Genomic DNA, 21,092 nt, shown 5'->3' with positions numbered 1-21,092 from the left:
TTAGGGCTTAGAATGTTCCGATTGTTAACAAAAAAGCCATAGAATAGTTAAGTACAACGAGAATGGAATTCGAAGCGCGCGAACGAACCATGTCAGTGTCAGCATTTGTTTCTGCGTATTGATAATTCAATTAAGATAGATGACGTGGATAATTGGGAGTTGAGGATCAATTATGTAAACGCCTCACTCGGCGTTAAGTAATGTAATTTATTCTTTGTGCTAAAACCGAAAACACCCGAGTGCAATGGAAGAGAATCTCTGCGAGTTGACCCACGGTTCAAATCTGTTTATTCAAAGTGGAAATTGGCTTAAATTGTTCCATGTAATTTTAAATTTTTTGAACAAGTTAAGAAAACTGATCGAGTCAATGAAAAACGGACTTTTGAATCTTTGGCGTATCGCTCTAAGATATCCCCTCATTATCCCTGGGAATTTTGGCAGCTAGCCCATCCCAACAATGTATAAGACAAGTGAAAATAAGAAACTGTTTATTTAGCATCATTCAGCCGCATGACATCTGATACCTCTAATCGCGCGCTACCATGGCAACTACTGTATGACAAATCGTCAAAATGACATGCTTATAAAATGGCTATTCAAACTGAGTTACATTCATCAGACACTAGCTCCTCTAAAATCATCATATCTGTGTTGATATCGGGAAACGATGTTTGCGATTGCCCTCTACGAAACATGCCTTAGTTCTCTACAGAAGTGGTAACGAAAGCTCTTTTACTATCAGCCACTCATTTTGGAGTTTGCATTGTTAATGATTCACAGTTCAGGGGCATCACAGGATCAGAAATGGAAAAAAAGAAATGAATAAATAAAAGATGACACTCGCACTTACATCAGTAAAACATCTTGCAGCTATTTAATCCACAGGTTGAGAGAATAACTACTGGGAGTGCTACAACTATCTCCAAAGTCTCCATCACAGTCTCCTTTGCGAAACGAGCGTTACCGGCTTCCGTATTGCCAATCCCATGATCTGCCCTATTGCATCCGTCACCTCCTCCACCAATCATCATCACGGATCCGTCGCCAGTGCTCCAGTCGCACCAGAATGACAGGTAACGACTACTTTTAAGATTGCTGCTGCAGTGCGCGTTGCCGAAGCCCACTGTAGATTTATAACTTCCCCCGTAGTACAAGTAACAGGATCCACGACATGCATTGCTGTTCCATGTCGTGCCGTGCCTGAAGTTGCCGTAACTTGTTATAAAGCTTCTAAAGGTTTTCCCGCCAGTACAGCTGCTGGTGTATAACAAGGCTGTGTTCGAGCTGTCATCACTGCGGGTTATTTTGATGTAATTGCCAGTGACAAGCCAGAATGCCGGTGATATCATGTCGTAGTTATTTGATGGACTGGTAACGCTGCCGTATGAAGATGTGCGGTCATACCACCAGCTGCCGCTAGACTGCATCCAGTTTGCACTCTCAGCATTTGAGAAACGTGAGATGAGAGTCCAACCACCACCATTAGAGGACATGTCACAATACACCTAAGAAGACCAAAAAATGTTGATTATTAATGAAACCATGATGATCGTCTTGTTATAGTATTTATTGAGAAAACAGCTTTACTTTTTGTCTCGTTATAATGTTAGTTAAAAAAATCGCCTCCAGAATTGGATTCACGAAACGAATTAAACCATTTGTTCCACGATCTACACTTCTCAGCAAATACAATGCTTTTGTTCAATCTCACTTTGACTACTGCAATTTAATGAGGGGTAACTGCGTTAAAATGGAAATAGAATGGCCATGATCGTTTCAAGGCTACTTCAGAAGTTTATAAATAGCATTTTCTTTGAACATTTCAAAATGTATCAAAATTTCGGTAGTCGGTAGCCATATGTTTCTTCAAGTTCTTAATTTTATCAATACGTGTTCATTTGCCGAACCCTGACAGTCAGTACAAGTCACTGACATATGTCACACTGAGGGGATCAGTCTTAATGATAACTGTCCCCTTAGAAGATACTACTTTGAATCCTATTCCCTCTTTTGCGGTATCGAGACGTACGCACGCCAGTTTGTCTGAAAAAATGAGTTCTAAATAAAAGAAAGTGGTCAAAACCTGAACTTCTGAGTAACTTAATTTGCGATTATGGTCATTTGCCAACCAAATGCAAATGACCATATTTTAAATGAAACCTGTCTCGTCCTGGATAGGAGGAAAGTATACTATTAGTATATACCTTATTTTTATATGTCACACTGAGAGGAGCAGTCGTAAAGATAACTGTTCCTTTAGAAGATACTACTTTGAATTCCATTCCCTCTTTTGCGGTATCGAGACGTACGCACGCCAGTTTGTCTGGCAAAATGAGTTCTAAATAAAAGAAAGGGGTCAAAAGAAAGAAAGGGGTCAAAAAAATTCGCGTGGAGGAAGTGCAGGAAGATCTTTCTTGAAGCCATTTTTCTCATTGGAGAAAACTTTTTTCAAAGTTTCCGCACAAAATTTTCCTCGTCATTTTACGTGATATCATTGGCTTAGAAATTTTCCTATTGTCTTTCAGCCAGTCATAATCCAGAATTACTGACGATGTGTAATTTCCACTGGTGTTACACTTGAACTGCACTGCTCTCAGCCAATCAGAATCGAGTGGTTTTTTCATGTATAATTTATTATTAAACACATAACTTGTTGTTCTATGCTCTGAAAGACTTTCAGATATAAGTTTTTTTTCTTCCTTTATATTTTGTATTAGTCCTTTCTTACTCTCCAGGTATATTTTGCATTACGATATAGAGGCGGATATCCTTCTTAGCTTCAATTTTTCCCAGCGTACGTAGATTTTTCTTATGAATTCCCAGCTATCCAACCCTTCCACCCCTTTGGCCTTTCTCCTACCGACCCCTTCCCCAGCGCTTATTAAAGCTTCACGCTCCCCGTCCTCTTCCACCCGCTCAAATGATATGGGTAAGACTGGTAAGTAATATGGATTGCGCGTTCACTACCTCCCTCCCCTTCTCCGAAAATGTTCGGAAAAACCTGAACCGGATACGTTTTTTTACTGACCGTACCAAAACCCTGAAAAATGCATTCCGGCAGGACTGGAGAAAAACAAATACCGTGGTTCAAGGTTAAAAATACCGAAATACCACCTGGGAAATTGTTTAATATTTGTATAACTAAGCATGTTTAGTCGGCTAACCTGGAAGCCTACCTAAAATGAATTACCATTGACGTTCAAAGAGTATGATCCACACGGGGTGTACCCGGCGTCCAGAAGATTTTTACATGATATTCTGGAGACACCTGAATGGCAAAATGACAGCATCAGTGCTGGCGTGTGCCTTGTATTGATGTTGGCACCAATCTAATCCTGGAGAAAAATCTCCGGTAGAAATTTGGAGAGATGTTATAGTAAAACCTTTGTTATTTTTGATCCGGAATCGTTTAAACTGAAATTTTCAAGTAACCTTGCCAATGCGCTATTAAACTTGAAGACTTCTTTTGCAACATTCTGGGTAACTTCCCAATGATGAAATCACGCGAAGTGATCCTACCTTCACAACGCTTCCCAATGAATGCGCTTGAACAAACACAGGTAAAATTGTAGAGTCCATCCACGCACCCAGTTTCCACCGTTCAGACATGGACTGGACTTACATTCATATGTTTCTGTGACAAAAAAGGAGAGCTTGCCTTTTCTTTGTTTTCGGCGCGAGAACTGTGATCTTTAAAATAATTTAGTAACAGAGAAGTTACACGCCTTGAAGATAACACAGAGTAGGGACTGGGTACGAAAACTACGGTAAACGCCAGCATCTGCTATTTTCGATTTCCTTAGCAGTGAAGACGGCGAAACCAAAGACAACGCCTTGTAAAAAATGAATTTATATTCCGCCTTCGAATGTCGCAACTATGTAGATCTGCTCAGAACGCCTATCGGTCTAAAATCTTGTTCAGCCTAAATATGTAATGACAGCACTAAATTCCAAAGGAAGATCCGAAAAAAAAAAAAAAAAAAGTTAAAAAAAAAATAGCCATTGCGGTGTACGTTCTCCAAAATACTCAGAACTTGTCATTTCGCATTGCTGTTTAGCAGATGACAGGTATGAAATGTACAAAGATTCAAAACGCACGTGCAGAACCATTGTACTGCTCGTTAAGGCCCCGTCCACAACACGACAGAGGAATTTGAAAAGGAGCTTAAAGGTCCGGTTATACGGCCAACATTTTTCTTCAACTTGTCTCCCAACATTGTTGTATTGTAAGTTGAAATACATTATTGCGCGTATTACCACGTTTGTGACCAACTTGTCTCGCAGCAAAATACAGTGTTGCAAGTGTGCAGAATTCTACAGGTATAATTGGTTAATCGTGTGTAAATAAAGATGGCGCCTTCTTTAATATAATTTAGAATTTCGACGAGGTTCCACTTCGACTTCTGGCCGTCATTTTCTTCTTAATTTTGCGTGCCAGCGAAGTTCTCTCAGTATGAAGCTCAGTGTCGTTTCAGGTAGCTAGGCGAAAAGTTGTATTTTTGCGACAGTTCTTCCAAGCCTTTTGCCTTTTTTCCGGCTTGTTTTGAAGGGACAAACGAGGCGTCCCAAAGACTATGATAGCCCTCGAGGTCTTTGTAAAAGGCAAATTTATGACTTTCCGAGAGTTACTGGTCTACTTCGAATTCAGGCTTGTCTTCACCGTCCGCCATGTTTTTTTATTTGCCGCGTTGCAACGCTTCGCGACAGCCAATCACAAGCGTTGAATTCAAATTTGTTGCGAGACAAGTTGTAGCCTGAGTGGTAATACGAGCAGCAAAACTAAAATTTGCTGCAGAAAGTAGAACTCGAGTCTACTTTGCGCAACATGTTGCCTTAACTTACAACACTGTATTTTGCTGCGGGACAAGTTGGTCACAAACGTGGTAATACGTGCAACAATGTGTTTCAACTTACAATGCAACAATGCTGCGAGACAAATTGAAGAAAAATGTTGCCCGTATTACCGGACCTTTATTTCTCCGGTTAGGCCTTCCATCCACCCGAATTTTACTCATGCCCCCCTCTGCAAAACAACACCGTGAAATGACTAAGTTCTGCGTAGTCTGAGGAACGCGAAAAGCGACGGCTAATTTTCTTTTCTGTTTCCATTTGGAATTGAACGCTGTAACTGCGTATTTGGCCTGAGCACGATTTTAGAGTAATTGGTATGCTAAACAGATCTAGGTACTTTCGAATTTCGCTGGTAAAATATAAATTCATTTTTGACGAGGCGTCGTCCACGGCGTCGCCGTCGTAACGTTAACAGAAAGGGAATATAAGCCATGCCCTAAATATCCAGAATCAATCTTTGCCAATTAAATGAGACCGTGCTATTACTTAGATGATGCAAGAAAGTTGCTTTTTAATTTAAACATCAGAGGACTAAGGAGCACTAGAAAGGAAAATTGCGAAAAAGCCAACACTTTTGTTTCCCGCCTTTAAAACTTTTATTTTCTACAGTAGCAATTGCTCAATTTACTGACAAGTTATAGGAAAACACTAAGTACTGCAAACTATGTCAGATACAATTGTGTCCACAAAACCAAAAGTGAAAGAAAACTGCTTGACAATGTAATGTCGCAGGTGTTGCAATATTGTAATATGTTTTTGATCAATAAAATAAAATAATAATAAAAAAAGTAATGTCGCAGGAATCATCCAGTTTTCTCAATTAGGTCAAAGACTGTTACAGTAGTCAGTTAATGGAGCCTCTGCGTTTGCTTAAAAGTACTTAAAACTGAACGAAAATATCTGGTATTTTAACATTTAAAAGTACCTAAATTGTGCCTGGTAAGCCTTTGCATCCATCATTTTATTAAAAATATAAATCACTGATTATAATATAGTTTGGAGCTAAGGCACGAGCCATTAGATATAGAATTGAAATGCAAGGAGTATAATTCTGACTAACGCACTATACAACAATAAACAGCCTTTTTAAGGACGGTGCCTACTTTTGTTAGTGCGCGCACGTTCTGCGCATCACGCAAGGAATGGTTTAAGCGCCACGCGCGCGCTGGGTTGACGTGACGCAATCAACTACGCTACCAAGTACACGACTAAATATTGCAAGCAAAATTTTCCTGCTGTGACCAAATCAAGTTTAATGAACCTGTACTTAAACCAGGTACACCAGAACAGCAGCATTTCGCTAACCACTAACTATTAACGTCTTCCAGCTGACAAACTAGCTGTTATCTGTCGAAAATTATACTGAAATCCTACTATCCATGAATCCAACTGTAAACATGTACCTGCAGATGGCGTAGTGCGCGGGCAAAACAAGGGCGAAATACGAAAATGTTTTACTTACTGGGGAGGTGACAGGAAGAAATGTAACAGGCACCGTAAAAAGTTTAAAAAAGGATCAATAACTTTAAAAAACGCGTGGTTACCCTTACATTTTATGTTATGAAATGGAAGTGGTAAGCCTATTCAGCAGGTGATTAGTTTCTGGTTGTGAGCAAAAGATGTTTAGACTGTATTTTAGCTGAAACAGAGGAAGGCTGTCAGAGACGCTAAAAGTGCTGTTGCAACGATTTTGTTACCAAAAACATACCAAAAATGGTTTTTATGTTACCATTTACCATGTAGTTTTCAGATCTTTATTAATGTGTTTGCTTCTCTGTATGTAAAGGCGAATTATAAAGAAAGCTGTGAAGAAATATCCTCTCCTTCTATTTTCAGAAAAATGCTGATGTCAGCATTTTTGTTGAGATTCAAGGCTAATTATCTCGAAAAAATGCGTGGCTACCCTCTTTTTTCTTTGTGGATTCCGATAGCCCTTGCAAAGATCTACTTTTTCCGCAAGGTCCTAACCTGGCGCAAAAACCTTTGTATTTATTAGGCACCGTCCTTAAGTACGGAAAATCCCTCTCCTTTTTTACCTTCACATACAGTCAGGGCAACAAGTGCCTTTGGCTTGCGCACTTCAAAATATCAGTTGCTTAACAAACTTGAGACGAAAATCCCGGTTTCAGTCCGGTCTGATCCGATACCGAAAATACAAAAATGGCCTAATTTAACCAATTACTTCCGGCCTAACTTATAAATTCTCGTAGTAAAGCTCTCTCCTGTGCTTCAGTACTAATAACCAGATGGAAATGTTCTAGACGGAAAATTCGATCCGGGCCACCGAAAAATTGCAACTCCAAATTTTTTAGGACAAAAAAAAAAAAAAAAAAAAAAAAAAAAAAAAAAAACTTACGTCATTTAATAGGCAATAAAGAACTGTGAAATCACTTTTAGAACATTGCTTGGCTCATTGATTGTATAAATGTTTGACACATGAGATCTATTTAGAAAGAGAAACACTTCGCTGTGTTCTTATTTTTAACGAATCCACAAATTCAAGGAGTAAGAAGAAGTGGAATCAGGGGCGTAATTTCCAAAATCACTTTCTCCCGAATCAGCCCATTCTTCAAACGCTCCATAGTTATTCTCGGTGATACCAATACCATGATCTGCTCGGTTACATCCACTTCCTCCTCCTCCAAACATCATCACCGAACCATCACCGGTACTCCATTGACACCAGAAACCAATGCGGCTGCTGCTCTGAATATTGCCATTACAGTGTGCTTCTTTGAAGCCAGCTGTAGAGCTATACAAGCCTCCATAATTCACTGGACAGCTTCCAAGGCATTTATCGTCAGACCAAATGTTGCGATAACTGAACTTGCCATAACTGGATAAGAATCCCCTGAGAGTGTTTCCACTAAGGCAGTTGGTATATGTACGAAGGAGAGCAGTGTTTGAGCTATCATCGCTGCGTGTGATTTTAATCTCACTTCCTTTAACTCTCCAAAATGCTTCAGATATCATGTCATAGTTGCTTGACGTGCTTATAGGGGACCCCTGTGAAGTTTGGATGTCATACCACCAGTAAGCATCATCTCGCATCCAGTTTTTTGCATCAGCGTTTGAAAACCGAGCAATAAGAGTCCATCCACCTGCGTTTGCTGACATGTCGCAATAAACCTGACGAAAATAAAACCAAACAACTACTCAAGATTCCGGTTTTGCGTGCGATAGCAAGATTTTCGGGGACTATGTATCATCAGCACTCTCTAAAGATAGCAGCCATCGTTGCGATGATCTGAAAATATGACGGAATTCAGTGCCTTGATGTTTGATCCATGCCCTCGTCGTACTGTAACGATTATAGGGAAATCAGCCTTTCCTTACGCGCCATGAAGAAAACACTTGTATCTTACACCTGATTGAAAATAATCTACAATTATTCGGACTGGGTCGAGGCACGCTGGGCGGATAGTCGTATTTCTGAAGCTCTCCGCATTTCAAATAGTTCTTTTTAACGCTTTTTGTCCGATGCTACTTTAAATTGCTACTTTGAACTGCTTTCACGCTTTTCCTTTTTAAAGAAAGAAAAAGCGTGAAAGCAATTCAAGTACCTCCGACAACGAATTAAGATCTCCGGAAAAAAAAAAGGGCCAGAGATGAGCCTTTGAACATTGACTTAGCGTGACCTTCAGGGGATAAAATGCCGGAGCACGTGAAAATGACTCACAAACTTGGTACAAAAGTGGACCTTATTCTTACAAGTCTCGCAGCAGTGAATTGAAGAGTTTGAAGAAAATTGCCTGGAAGAGAAACTGAACGGTGGCGACAATATTGCGCTTGCCGGCTTTAGACAGCCAGTAGCTTTAGTCACATGAATTTAGGGCATAGACGTGCAATGGACTAGACATTTCTAGCTGTTGTTCACGTTATTTGCTCTGAACTTTGACGTCGCTAAAAGACTTAGCAAAAAAGCTGTTGAAGTCTGGATATGTCATTTCCCGCTCAATAAAATTCAAGTAGATCCGGGAAATTGCTATCTGCGAGCAAAACATGGCTACGAACGGAGTGAAGAACATTAGGTCAAACGCTGATCGTGAGTAGAATTTCCTTGTTTTATCAATTTTAGGCGTTCTAGGCCTAGCTAACTATCGGAATTGTCTGTGATTCGCCAGCGCGAAAGAAATTTATTTGCGTGGCTTCCGGTCGATAATTGACGTAACGACAACATGTTGAGTGCCTAGTTTTTTTGAAGTTCAATCGATTCGCGATGTAGGAAGCTCTTGTTCAGTCCATTTAGGACGATGCAGGCCTTAAGAAAGCTATAGATCAACTCTCTGTAGCGGTTTTGATATCTGTACTTTCGTGTTGGTTCATGTTAAAAGCACTGTTAATTAAATTGTACAATTCATGATTCAACGAAAAGACGGTGAATTTAGTCTTCCTTGCGTCAAACGGCATACCAATAAGCCTTGTGGAAAGCAAACTCTAGGACAGAATTTCATCAAGATTATCAGTGACAAGTCAAATTCTGCGGCTATGTTCTTGGAGATCCAGACTGTCTGATCGATTTTCCAAAAACACGCCAGCTCTTTTGGTGCAAAGTCTTAACACGGTTCTCACAAATCCAGTATAAATTCAGCGAAATCGAGGTTAATAGTAGCAGTTTTCAAGTGATTTTTTATTTGAAAACACGGGCAAAATGTTTTCATTTTTAAACACTTCTTGATTTTCACGTTTTAACAGGCTCTCAGTCTCGAAAGCTATGGTAGTCACATGCGATCTACGAGATCTCCTCCAGCCAGATACATATATGATTTTGAATTATATATCGGTAAAAATGATCCCAAATCATGCTCGAATGTGACGAGCGATGATACGAAGTTATGGTGCTGGGGAAAGCTAGCCTAGTGTGAGAATTGATAGACAGTCCGTTTTATGCATAATGAAAACCTCCCTCTATATCAGATAGATTAAGTTGTCATATAAAAAGCGTGGAATCCTACCTGAAATGAATTGCCATTGACTTTCAGAGAGTACGATCCACTCGTGGTGTTCCCGGCGTCCAGTAGATCTTTACATGATATTCTGGCGTTACCTTCATTGACAAATGACATTGTTAGTGTGAGTTTCATCATTGCTTTGTGATGACTTAAAATCTTGTTGGAACTTGAATCCTTGAAAAATATTTTTTGAAGAAAAAAACATCTGAGGCACTAGAGTGACCTTGTCAATGCCTAATAAAGCTTTATAACTTCTTTTGCATGATTCAGGGTAACTGGTAACCTTAAAGGAGGAACGTCTCGGACCGCCCAACTTGAAAAAAAAAATGGTCAACTTTTTTCAAGTTTGTAGATTGCAATTCTTTTAAAGCTCTTCCAATCGTGGTATTATTCTACCTCACGAAATTTTTACTGTGAGATTTCCTTCAATTTTTAAAAGTGTTGAGAAAATGGCTAAACCAAAGTAACAGTACCTTCACAACGTTTTCCATTGAACGCGCTCTGACAAACACAGGTAAAATTGTAGACTCCATCAATGCAAGTTCCACCGTTCAGACATGGACTAGACTTACATTCATCTGTTTCTGTTAATAGAAGTTCAGGAGATTGCCTTTCGTTTGTTTTTGTCTTTGTTAGAACTTCTAATACTAGAACTATACTTATAAGTGATTTCCACTGCATTTAACAAATAATTAGATAGCTACGGATAAATGCGGTTTGTCACACGACCTCTCAGTTGATCAGTCGTAAACTTTATTGACGTAACTCGGGTACTCTCAAACTTTGAGAATCCTGAAATCGACGAATCGCGCAAATTCTCAAACGACGTGCACCTTACATAAAGGCAGGGAACCAATAAAGTAAAATACGGCACGATTAAATACTGGAAATGTACGACATACAGCGAACGAAATGATGTACACAGAAGGGAACCTTAAAAAAGGGGAGGAGAAGAAGAAAAATTTATGCCCACGTCAAGAGTGGAATTTACCCAAGTTCAAAACCCTACCACTTCGCCAACTTGTCGGCCGCTGTAATGCTGAAAATTTGAAAATCATTTGGCATTCAACAAGGCGCATGCGTATAGTATAGAACCGAATTAATCGATAGCTTAGACATCTTTGCAGTTGAGACTGAATTCAAGAGTTACCTAAAGTCATGTTACGTGGCTTCGTAAAAGCTCCCGAAAATTAAAACGGTTTTAATGAGGCCTTTTAATAGAAATATACTCGGCAAAATGATTAAACGCAAAGCGTTCTCGATACCTCTGAGATAAGGGAAAACCACAATCGACTACGGCAACTTCCAGACCACAATTAAAAACAAGAAAAACTTCCAGACCGCTGACTCATTATTTAAAAAGAAAATTACATGAACCCACGAAGGGGATGTATTTAAGATTTGGTTCACAGGAAGCTTTTGATATGTCAAAATAGCAGCGAGGGCCCAATAGGAAACTTACGCAACTTAGGCAGGCATTTCGCCCGTTTAGGCGGTTTTCGGACATTTCGCGAAAACTCACGAAATCGAAGATGGGGGTTCTAAAATGGTAGTTGTTTGGACGTGTTATCATTCTGTGTTTAAAAGGATCCAAAAAGAAACACCTTTGAACGTGCTCTAAATTCTTCCAGTTTCATCATCACAGCTTTGATGTACCCTAAGAGCTATAGGGTGAAGGCCTCAACAGCCCAATCCCCTCACCTTCCGACCCGAACAGGGTTCAATTTGCTTCATAGTATTCTGCAAGAAACATGCTGTTACAATTACCTTGACACTGATTTCCAAAATATGGTGAGGGGCAGGAACAAGTGTAGTTATTAACTCCATCAGTACAAGTGCCTCCGTTCAGACAGGGACTACTGGAACATTCATCAAACTCTGCAACAGAGGAATATCCTGTAATCCTTTGAAGTAATTTTTCGCCCTGAATTTGGTTTGAAAACGTTTTAATTTTGCAGCCCTTATTCCAAATCGAGAAAATTCACAGTGAATATCATTTAAAGTGATGGCATTTTCTTAATCACTCCATTTTTAAAATGCTTATATATTTTGAATTGTTCCTATCATATTTCCTAACTCATCTATTATAACCAGTCTGTAATGACTAAAAAAAGGTGACACGGAACGTGGAGACCTCGACAGAATACGATATATGATTCAGTCGTTCGTTCGTTCGTTCTTTCTCTCTTTCGTTCTTTCTTCCGTTCGTTCGTTCGTTCGTTCGTTCGTTCGTTCTTTCGTTCGTTCGTTCGTCCATCCATCCATTCGTTCATACATTCACCCAATCGGCATGTAACTTGAGTTTAATCTACAATTTTATAAAAGATTGGACTTATCGGCAAATTACCTTTGCATATCCTCCCTTTATGAGTTCCAGGGCAGATACAATTGAAATTTCTTTTACCGTTTACACAGGTTCCTCCATTCAAACACGGCGAACTGGTACACTCATCATAATCTGAAGATAAAACACGTGAGTCAAAACCATAGGAGATAAAGATAACCTAAATTCAATTTCATTTATTTCACGGAACAAGAAACAAGATAATTAATCTTCAATTACTTCTTATCTTTACCTTTTTTAAAAATGTGAAGCTTTCAGTGTTGTCCCTCGGTAGCATGATAGATACTGAGGAAGTGTTCTTTCGAATGGGATATATAGCTGAACAACGAAATCGAAATCTTTTCAAACGCTGATGATGCCGTAAATCGTTGAAAGCTTGGAACATTACCTTGACTAAATACAATAGTCTAAGGGCTTACTTGAAAGAACACTAGATTAAAAGCAAAGCTGTCTCAGAGAAGTCATCAATAAACTGTTCTTTAAACACTGCATTTGACGTTGTTATTATCATCTTTATCATTAGATCATCATTATAATCGTTATAATTATAATTTTATTGACATTATCAAGACAGTTGTCACTCTTCTTGCTGTAAGAAATACTCCTTAAAATGAAACATTCGTGCATTTACAATTTAGTTAAAATTCAATTTGCTGGAGGGAAAGTAAAGGTGTTTTTTTTTTCAGGCAAAAAAGTCAAATAAACAGGAAATTAGTCAAAGGGGGAAACAGAAGTAGTTGTTTCCAACCTTTTTTTGCAAGTATACTGATGACATGTAGAACAGTCCACGTCATTCCACGTGTATCCATGCCTAGCACCAAGAGTGTGTACACAGTCCTCCCCCCTAAAGTCGTTTGGTTGTTTCGCGGCCCAGAAGCGGAATTTATCACGACTGCTATCCACCCAGGTGAAGAGCCCTTCTGTGGCAATGTCATTCAAACCAATCCAAGCCTTATCTCCATGATGTCTGTGCTGAATGTACACGTTCTCCTCCTGACTTTCAATCGCGGGTAGATTTGCTCCCATACTTCTGCAGATGGTACTTGCGTTGGACCATGTCTCACAAGTTTCACTGCTGTAGTAACAGCAGCCGTTGTAGAAAGTCCAGCCCGGTTCACACACATCTTTTGTGCCAGGATAAAAGGGATAAGTAAGATAAAGAAATATCATGTTAAAGGCGTCTTGAATGTATTGCAAAGCGAATCCTGCTAATCAGCCTAGCTATGGACAACTACTTCATCGTAAAGACCATAACCATGCTGTGAATAAAAGGGAAACATGAAAAAAACTTTCCTTGTTGAGAATCTGAAATAAGTACCTGAACTGCGCACATTGTTTTGCTTAAGCTTCAAACCGAAATTTCCTTAATGAAACGTCATCCACGTCTTTGCAAAAAAAGCCATCTTCGCGGAATGCTACATGTAGTTGTACTCGTTTCACTTGATTTATCATAGGCTGTGTCAAATTGTATGCTTAAATAGTGCTAGATATCTCTTTTTTACGTCGTACCTGGCATGATTGCATATGAGATTGACAGAGGATCATGCTGGTTCACAAACAACTCCTTCACACAAGCTCTAAATCCAGTCGTGTTTATATACTGCAAAGGAAATAAGAGAAAGTCAATAAAACACCCTGTATAGTAACAAAATGTACTGAATAACGTCTTAATTATTAAGAATCACGGGTTATAATTACAGGATTTTACAATGTGTTGGCACTTTGCAGTAACAGCAAAACGGAACCATTCTTTTGTACATATTCGCAAGAAATGTACCATTATTTCATTCCATGCTACTCTCAAGACCCTTGTCTTTGCGTTTTGTTTTTGCGTTTGAACTAACCATGTGTTTCTGACGTTTAAACACAATACGTCGAAATTGTTAAGTAATCCGATAACTTTTTGCTTCCTTAGAGAAATTAAGTAGACTTGTACTCCGCTTTTTTTGTTTTTGTCTTCGCTCTCATTTTTCGGGGCGAGTCCCAATGCCCCTAGGTGGACATCTTACCTCTACCCAAGCTGAGATGGAGTTGTAGAGAGGATTAAGGTTTCCTCCGCTTGTTGAATGATTTGCAGTCACTAACACTACTGGAGAGTCGTTGTAATGCTTCGTAAAAGCAACATCTTAATGAAAGAGAGGAATAGAGCAAATTAAAATAATACCAATGAAAATAAATCGTTTGTATATATATGTATATTTTAAATGGAACATGTCTTGAAAGATATGAAACAGACAGACCACCAGACAGAGACAGACAGAAAGACAGGCAGACGGACAGGCAGGTAGATAGGCGGACAGACAGACAGACAATGCTATTAACAGATAGACAGGAAGATGTAGAGAGAATTTTATTTAAACAACAGAAGTCAGCAATGAGGTTCAGTGGTAGATACCTGACAGAAAGCGTAGTTGAATTCTTTGGATAAGCTGTTTCCGTTGACGAAGTGTAGAGACCCATGTTCTCTGAACAGAGGTCGATGAAGCTCTCCAAATGCCAGCCACTCCTTTTAAAAAACAAGCAGTTTTCTGTTTTAAGGCTGTAACCGTCATGCGAGAAAACCAGCCTATAAAAAAGCCTTAAGGAACTGTGGTCTACTTAATTTTCTTTTACGTACTATCTTGATTTGTTGTGACGAGTAATCACGTTTTATGAAGATGTATGAAATGCAAACTATTTTTGTTGGTTTGTGGAACGGATCGACCGGGTGAGCAAGGATTTTTATATCCTTTAAAAATATGTAATTCGCACTGAGATGTAAACTGCAGTGTCAAAATCAGAAATTGTTGGAAATTGCTTACAACATGGATGTTTTGGTGAGCTCCATCAAAGTTCTGTAATTCTCTAATGCAGATCTTGAAAGACGTTGTTGCCAAATCTTCTACCCACACAGAGGAGGCATCGTGCTTTACACCACGCCTTTCATGTTCCGCTGATACAAGCACAGTGGGCACTGATTTAAACTTTTTCTGGAGGATATAAACAAAACTAAGTTTGAAATAAAGAAAAATCTTATCAGTGAAAAAATGTTCATAGCTTTACACGTTGTATTATCATTGCATATGTTGAGATCACAACCTTTATAGAAGTAATATATCTACAGCATAAAATCTGAAAGATGTTAAACAACAGGCACCTGCATTGTCATTTTTCATACCACCTACAAATTCTCAGTAACGTGCTCAAGAAAATTGCACAACACTAACTAATGAAAAAGGTTGTGTCAACGTCATACTCAGTTACAACGACATGAAGATCAGCATTGGCTATGGGTCGATTAAAATGAATAACGAAGCGCGCGAAGTCTAAAAATAGAATGTAAATTATTGGAATCCTGCGAGAGTCAGACAACATAGGCGTTTTCTGAGAGAAACATGAGGAAAGTGAAAGCCAAATTTTACGTTTGAAAAATTGTTTTATGAACACTTGCTTATGAGCTTGAAAAAGCGTCAAATCTTCCACCATTCGATTTTGATTGTTTGAGTTTGTCCGTGAGTTTGTCTGAGTTATGACGTCACTCGCGCGCTTCGCTATTGAGGTATGAAGACAGATTCTAAATCAATCGACGCTTATGTCCTTAAATTAAGTTGTACATATAATTTAAAAAAGTGCTATTAATAACCTTGCTGGATAAGGGTAATTGAAAAGAATTTTTCTTGTCAAATCAATGTATAGAAACCAGAAAATGGTGTAATTGTGATTAATACAATAAAGGTACATTCACCAGTGGTAGTGATACTGCACGACAGTTCGTTCCAGTCCACCACGTTGGCATATCCATGCTACCCGACACTCCCCCGTCAGGGGCCCCCTGATATGCCAACCAGTCCACTGTCGCAAGCTCTTGCCCGTTTTTCTTCTCATTTCTCCCGGCCTGTGTAACACATACTGTAAAACTGTCGTCTCGCACTTCCTCCACCCAGGTTACCACGGCTTCGTGCACATAGCTGAGATCCGAGAAGTTGGCGTGATTGACGGAAACTTGAATCTGAACCGGTTTGTCAGGATAGAAAACGTCAGGTACCAGTGGGATCGTCTCACAAACTGCTTCAGCCCAACTTGGGGTGCGACGGAGACTATGTCGACCTTTCTGAGAAGGAAATCCTGAAAAACAAAAAATATTGTGAGAAATTTCAGGGTAGTTGCAATTTGTTTGTAAGGCTATTCAACATAAAGGGAATGCCAAGAATGCTGATCTTGTTAAAATACCTCAAAACAAAAGCAGAACTATCTTTTCGTCGAAGCTATGCCCGATGAGGTAACACAAAATACAAACTCCTGCCATATCATGCATGAACCTAGCTGTTTATTCACATTACCTGCACAATCACCCCGATGGTAAATGGTGAAGTTAGCTCTCAGATAGCACATTTCGCGTTGGAACATACACTCATTGTCGTATGTGGTCCCATTAGACGAGCACACGGGATCTTTGAACGAAGGACAAGTATACTCGCAAATGCACCGCGTGTGGTTGGGCCCAAATGCCTTGCAAACGGCAAAGTAGTCACAAGAAACATTAATGCATGGATCAAGATCTGCAAACACAATTTGCAAGATAAAAAAAATATAAATCCTTTTGGCCACTAATCATTTCACAACCTTCTGGTATTTATTCTTTTATGAAACGGGAAATAATCCTTACTAGCGCGGTCACTTTCAACTCTTGGGTCTTCCAGTTCCCATAATCACCTATCTTTATCAACCTTTTTCAACTTGTTGAAATTTCGCGATCTTTCAATTCGAAACTTTCGTATTTGTCAGACAATTTATTTTAGCGATTTCCTGAAGCATTGATTTCGATAGCAAAGTGAGTGAATTACCACTTCACAAAAAGTGATGCAGGAGTAAAATTTGGAATTTTGGTTTTATCTTCCTGCAGTAATTTTAGGAATAACGCTTGTGAAATAAGTTTATTTTCTACGAGAAACCAAAAACAGCTGCCCCAGTTTTAAGCAGCCCTTTACACAACAGTAGTGCTAGCTAAGATAACACTACTGTTGCAGCGATTAACACTACTAATGTAGCGATTAAGCAAAAAGCTCTAGTACAGCGGTCACTGAAAAAAAGAATACTTGGCCACAAGGCAAATCTTAAGCCTTAGAACTATTTTGTTGTGCATGGTAGCTTTCGAGTCAATTGGGCGTCACAACAAGTTTCAGTCTGACCTTGCCGTTCGTCAAAGTATTTAGAAACTTTTAATCATTTTATCCAGTTGTAAAGCGCATTTGATCATGTACGTCATTGAAAATTGCGCTATATAAGTTTTAATTGTTATTATTATTATTATTATTATCATTAAGGTGGCGTCGTGCCCGCTTAAAGTTGGGTGACATGAACGTTATGAAACAAGTAAAATATCAGTTCCAAGGTAAGCCATGAGCTGGGGAAATTTATTTTTTGTCCTGTCATTTGTTCCTTAGGGAATAACACCTTTTCATAAGCAGTGAAGTCATATTTTTATTTATTTACCTCCAATAACTGCGTAATCAATAGTAACGGGATCGTGCTGACTTTCCATTCCTGCCAAGTCTTTTACACACACACGAAAAGATGAAATCGTTATTTCCTGTTGTCAGAAATTTATATCATAAAAATGATCACAATTTTTACCTCAAGACTATATATACCAAGTTTATCATCAGCAAATCTAGACATGTAACTACTATAATTAACTCTAAGCAGTTTAGTAGATACGAGAAAGCTAACTTGAAAAGGATTGTTAATGATGTTTTTTTTTTTTTTTTTTTTTTTTTAATGAGGAAGGTCCCCCAGAATCGAGATTATTGTTTTCAATGTTATATCACGGTTGGCTTCTCGCACGACTGTTAAGAGTTTCATGAATTCGCAGGCAACTTTCATTCAAAGGGAAACGAAGAAAATAGACAGTACTATGAACAAAAGTTGTCAGTCTTTAACTTCCCAAAACTGTTTGAGGAGCTGTTTTGAGTCGTCAGCTGTCTATTCAAAGTTAAATCTTTGTCTTCCCTGGTCATGCTAAACAGGAGTTTTATTGACCTAGATCTACTCTATTGTGTATGGGAAAGAGTATGGGCAATTTACCTCTATCCAAGTGTTAAGGACGTTGTTTTCAGGCTTGGTAGAATGTACATTTTTGCTGTCGTAAAGATGATTGGCTGTTACCATGACGACAGGAGAGGCGTAAAACTCTTCAGTGAAATTGTGTTCCTGTCAAGAAAACACCAATGAAGTTTGCACAATTAACTCACAACTCACAAATGCACCCAGAAATTATCATTTTGGACAGGACGACACCGTACCAATGCTGGCTGCAATCAAAAATGATTCCTTATTCATTGTTTTATTGCTTGCATGCTACAGAGAAAAGTTTTATCAATGAAATAGCTTTACCTTACAGAAAGCGAAGTTGTCTTCCTCTAGGGGAGCACCATTATTTTTAAACTTTAGTTTTCCTTGGAATCTAAACGTATCTCCTCCTTTTGCAAAGGCAAGCCAGTCCTGAAAAAGTGATTTGTTCATTAAATCACTTTGAAATTAAAAAAAAAATGGTTTAAAGTTTCTTTTAGTAGCATTTTCAAGTAAGATATCTTTTAATAGCTTTTACGAAGAATGCATTTTAAGACTAAACATTCGATAGTGAATTCTATTTTAAAGTTGTTGACTGCGCCGAGAAGCTATATAGTTTTTCAATATGGCTGGCTCGGAATGCTATTATTTCTGTGTTTTGATTTGCTATCCTAGCGACCCTTGTTAACCACGTTCGGGTTTCTTGCTCGCCACATACTTTGCACGACTTTTTAAAATAATTTAAAATAACTCTCGAGATAAGAATGAAAAAGACGGCATTGAAGAAAATGGTCCGTTTTCTTAAATGAGACTGCAGCGTCCATAACTTAATACGTGCATTGCTCAATTTCTGATTTTTCGGCTGATGGAAAGTTATTGTGAGCTATTTTAGTCTCGTAACATTACGTATAACTCTTGGCTAGTGCTTTAATTTGAGCTTAGGCAATATGTGAATAAGTCATCTACATGTAATCTTCCTAGTAGGCTCTGCGTATGTCCGTGACATCTTGCCGTGGCTCCTTAATTTTTTTTTTTTTTTTTTTGTATTCGTCGTAGCCGGGAAAGAAGATTAAATTGACTTCTACTTCGATATGGCCGTCAACATGCGGCCATTTGCCCTAAACGTGTTGCTGCATCTGTCCACAGGTTTTATTTTCAGACCCTATAATTTTTTTACTTTATTTTTCTATGCGAATATTTTTGTAAGAAAGTGATGTTGGAAGATTCCCTATAAACTCACCACAAGTAAATTCTAATGCTTGCCGTCAAATGTTTTCACTTCTCGGAGACAGATTCTGAAATAATCTTCCTTCAGCTCTTCTATCCAGATATTCATGGCGTCCTGTGGCCTGTTGCTGACAGAGTGACGTACTGTGGCGAGAACTTTTGGAACAGAAGAAAAGCGCTGGAAAGAAAAACAACGAAATTTGTTTATTTTGTGCTCGATCTTGTTTATAACCACAATAAAGCAAAACTTTCAGGGATCGATTTTACATTTATCAGAACGAACTTTCAAGATAAGAATTAGAATGTCTAATTTTATTCAGTTTACAGCTCGTCTTCCTGTCATTCAATCAATTGATTCAAGTTGAGTCAAGCTTAATGCATGCCCTTACTCAGTTTCTAAAGAAAACATAACTGAATTATAAGTGTTGTACATGTATAGTTATGGTGGCTAACAACCCATTGTTTTTTTTAGAAGCTAACACGTCCAGAGTTGCAACCTCTTCAATTCTAACCTTTTAGCGGAAACAATCGGCATATATCGAATGCTACTGATGAAGGGAGGCGCGGTGGCCTTATGGTTAGTGCGCTAGACTCCGGAGCGAGCGGACCGGGCTCGCGCTCGAGCCCTTGTGTTGTGTTCTTGGGAAAGACACTTTATTCTCGGTGCCTTTCTCCACCCAGGTGTATAAATGGGTACGAAAACGGGCGAATTTAATGCTGTGGGGTAACTCTGCGATGGACTAGCATCCCATCCAGGGGGTGCAGAAATACTCCTAGTCGTTTCATGCTACTGAAACCGGGATAAGCTCCGGCCTGATCAGCCACTTGGCTCGTATGCAGACTTTACTGAAGAAGGGTTCATACCCTCGTGCGAGGATGGAAACCCAGGCACGAAGAACAGATGTGTTATTTGTTATGTACATAACTCCCTGCTCAGTATGCGTCTTAAAATAACAGAGGAGAGACACTGTAAACACTTTTTATAATGAGTAGGCGACCAGAGTGCAGTAATTAACTGAAGCAAGCTGAAACACGTTCAATACGTGCCGGTGCTTGATTATGAAAACAGATTGTGTTCTGTTTTCCTCGAAACCCGCTCGCGTTTACTATGTTAGGCTAATTTTATGTACATAACCCCTCACTAAACAAATACCTCGGCATTTTTTTTTTTCAGTAACTACTGTGTTGGAACAATTAAGCTGTTTATGAAAAAAAATTGACTTAACTCTAGAACAAGATGGACACAACAGTTTGCAGGGATGTTTCGCCGAACGGGAATAATGGAAAATGATTTAATTTATGTCACAACAATCTGTTTTGGCTAGAAATTGTTTTCTTTCAACCGATCAGGAGATTTTTATCAAATGTAAGCAAATCAAATACAAAACGAATTTACCTCACGTATTTATTAATTTGCTATCAGTAAATACACAAGCAGCAAAGCGAAGAAAAATAAAATGCATGACCCCTGCTCGCTATTAGGTCTCAGCGCTGCGAGAATTCTTATTGTGTTTATATACTATGGAAAAAAATTCATGGATATGGTAACCTAACTAATATAATGAACCATGCCTGCAGAAAGTTGACTCTTTCACATTTTGTACCACTGGTGAATGTACTGAAGGAGGCGGTCCCGTCCAGCATTCCAGAGGGTGTGCCTCGAAGCGCAA

General features: G+C 38.9%; 1 protein-coding gene and 1 pseudogene across 2 annotated transcripts in view; both read right to left on the bottom strand.

Moving 5' to 3' along the window:
* Positions 1-471: 471 nt before the first annotated feature.
* The window catches only part of LOC149118672 (uncharacterized), a 21,496-nt pseudogene continuing 875 nt past the window's right edge, over positions 472-21,092 (bottom strand). Inside the window, exons 2-18 of the transcript XR_016201179.1 lie at positions 20,995-21,092; positions 19,436-19,600; positions 18,520-18,627; positions 18,211-18,336; positions 17,620-17,716; positions 16,467-16,685; positions 15,872-16,251; positions 14,949-15,116; positions 14,545-14,653; positions 14,157-14,275; positions 13,657-13,747; positions 12,899-13,271; positions 12,151-12,263; positions 11,571-11,681; positions 10,277-10,387; positions 9,807-9,898; positions 472-1,505 (exon numbers count right to left, since the gene is read on the bottom strand). The exon at positions 20,995-21,092 is cut by the window's right edge and continues 261 nt beyond it. The product of XR_016201179.1 is annotated as an uncharacterized LOC149118672 (transcript). The remainder of the gene's footprint in view (positions 1,506-9,806; positions 9,899-10,276; positions 10,388-11,570; positions 11,682-12,150; positions 12,264-12,898; positions 13,272-13,656; positions 13,748-14,156; positions 14,276-14,544; positions 14,654-14,948; positions 15,117-15,871; positions 16,252-16,466; positions 16,686-17,619; positions 17,717-18,210; positions 18,337-18,519; positions 18,628-19,435; positions 19,601-20,994) is intronic.
* Positions 7,243-9,888, bottom strand: LOC149118673 (uncharacterized). The gene is made up of 2 exons (XM_089270703.1): positions 9,807-9,888; positions 7,243-7,980 (listed from the first exon to the last, which is right to left on the bottom strand). Exon 2 carries the CDS (start codon positions 7,966-7,968, stop codon positions 7,333-7,335), a length of 636 nt encoding a protein of 211 aa, XP_089126829.1. The 5' UTR covers positions 7,969-7,980; positions 9,807-9,888; the 3' UTR covers positions 7,243-7,332.

Source organism: Orbicella faveolata, unplaced genomic scaffold, assembly GCF_042242905.1.
Source record: "Orbicella faveolata isolate gen_17 unplaced genomic scaffold, um_ofav_v1 contig_1, whole genome shotgun sequence".
In the NCBI taxonomy this organism is placed as follows: Eukaryota; Metazoa; Cnidaria; class Anthozoa; order Scleractinia; family Merulinidae; genus Orbicella; species Orbicella faveolata.
Note: the sequence above shows the minus strand (reverse complement) of the source record. Positions and strands in the feature narration are given on the sequence as shown.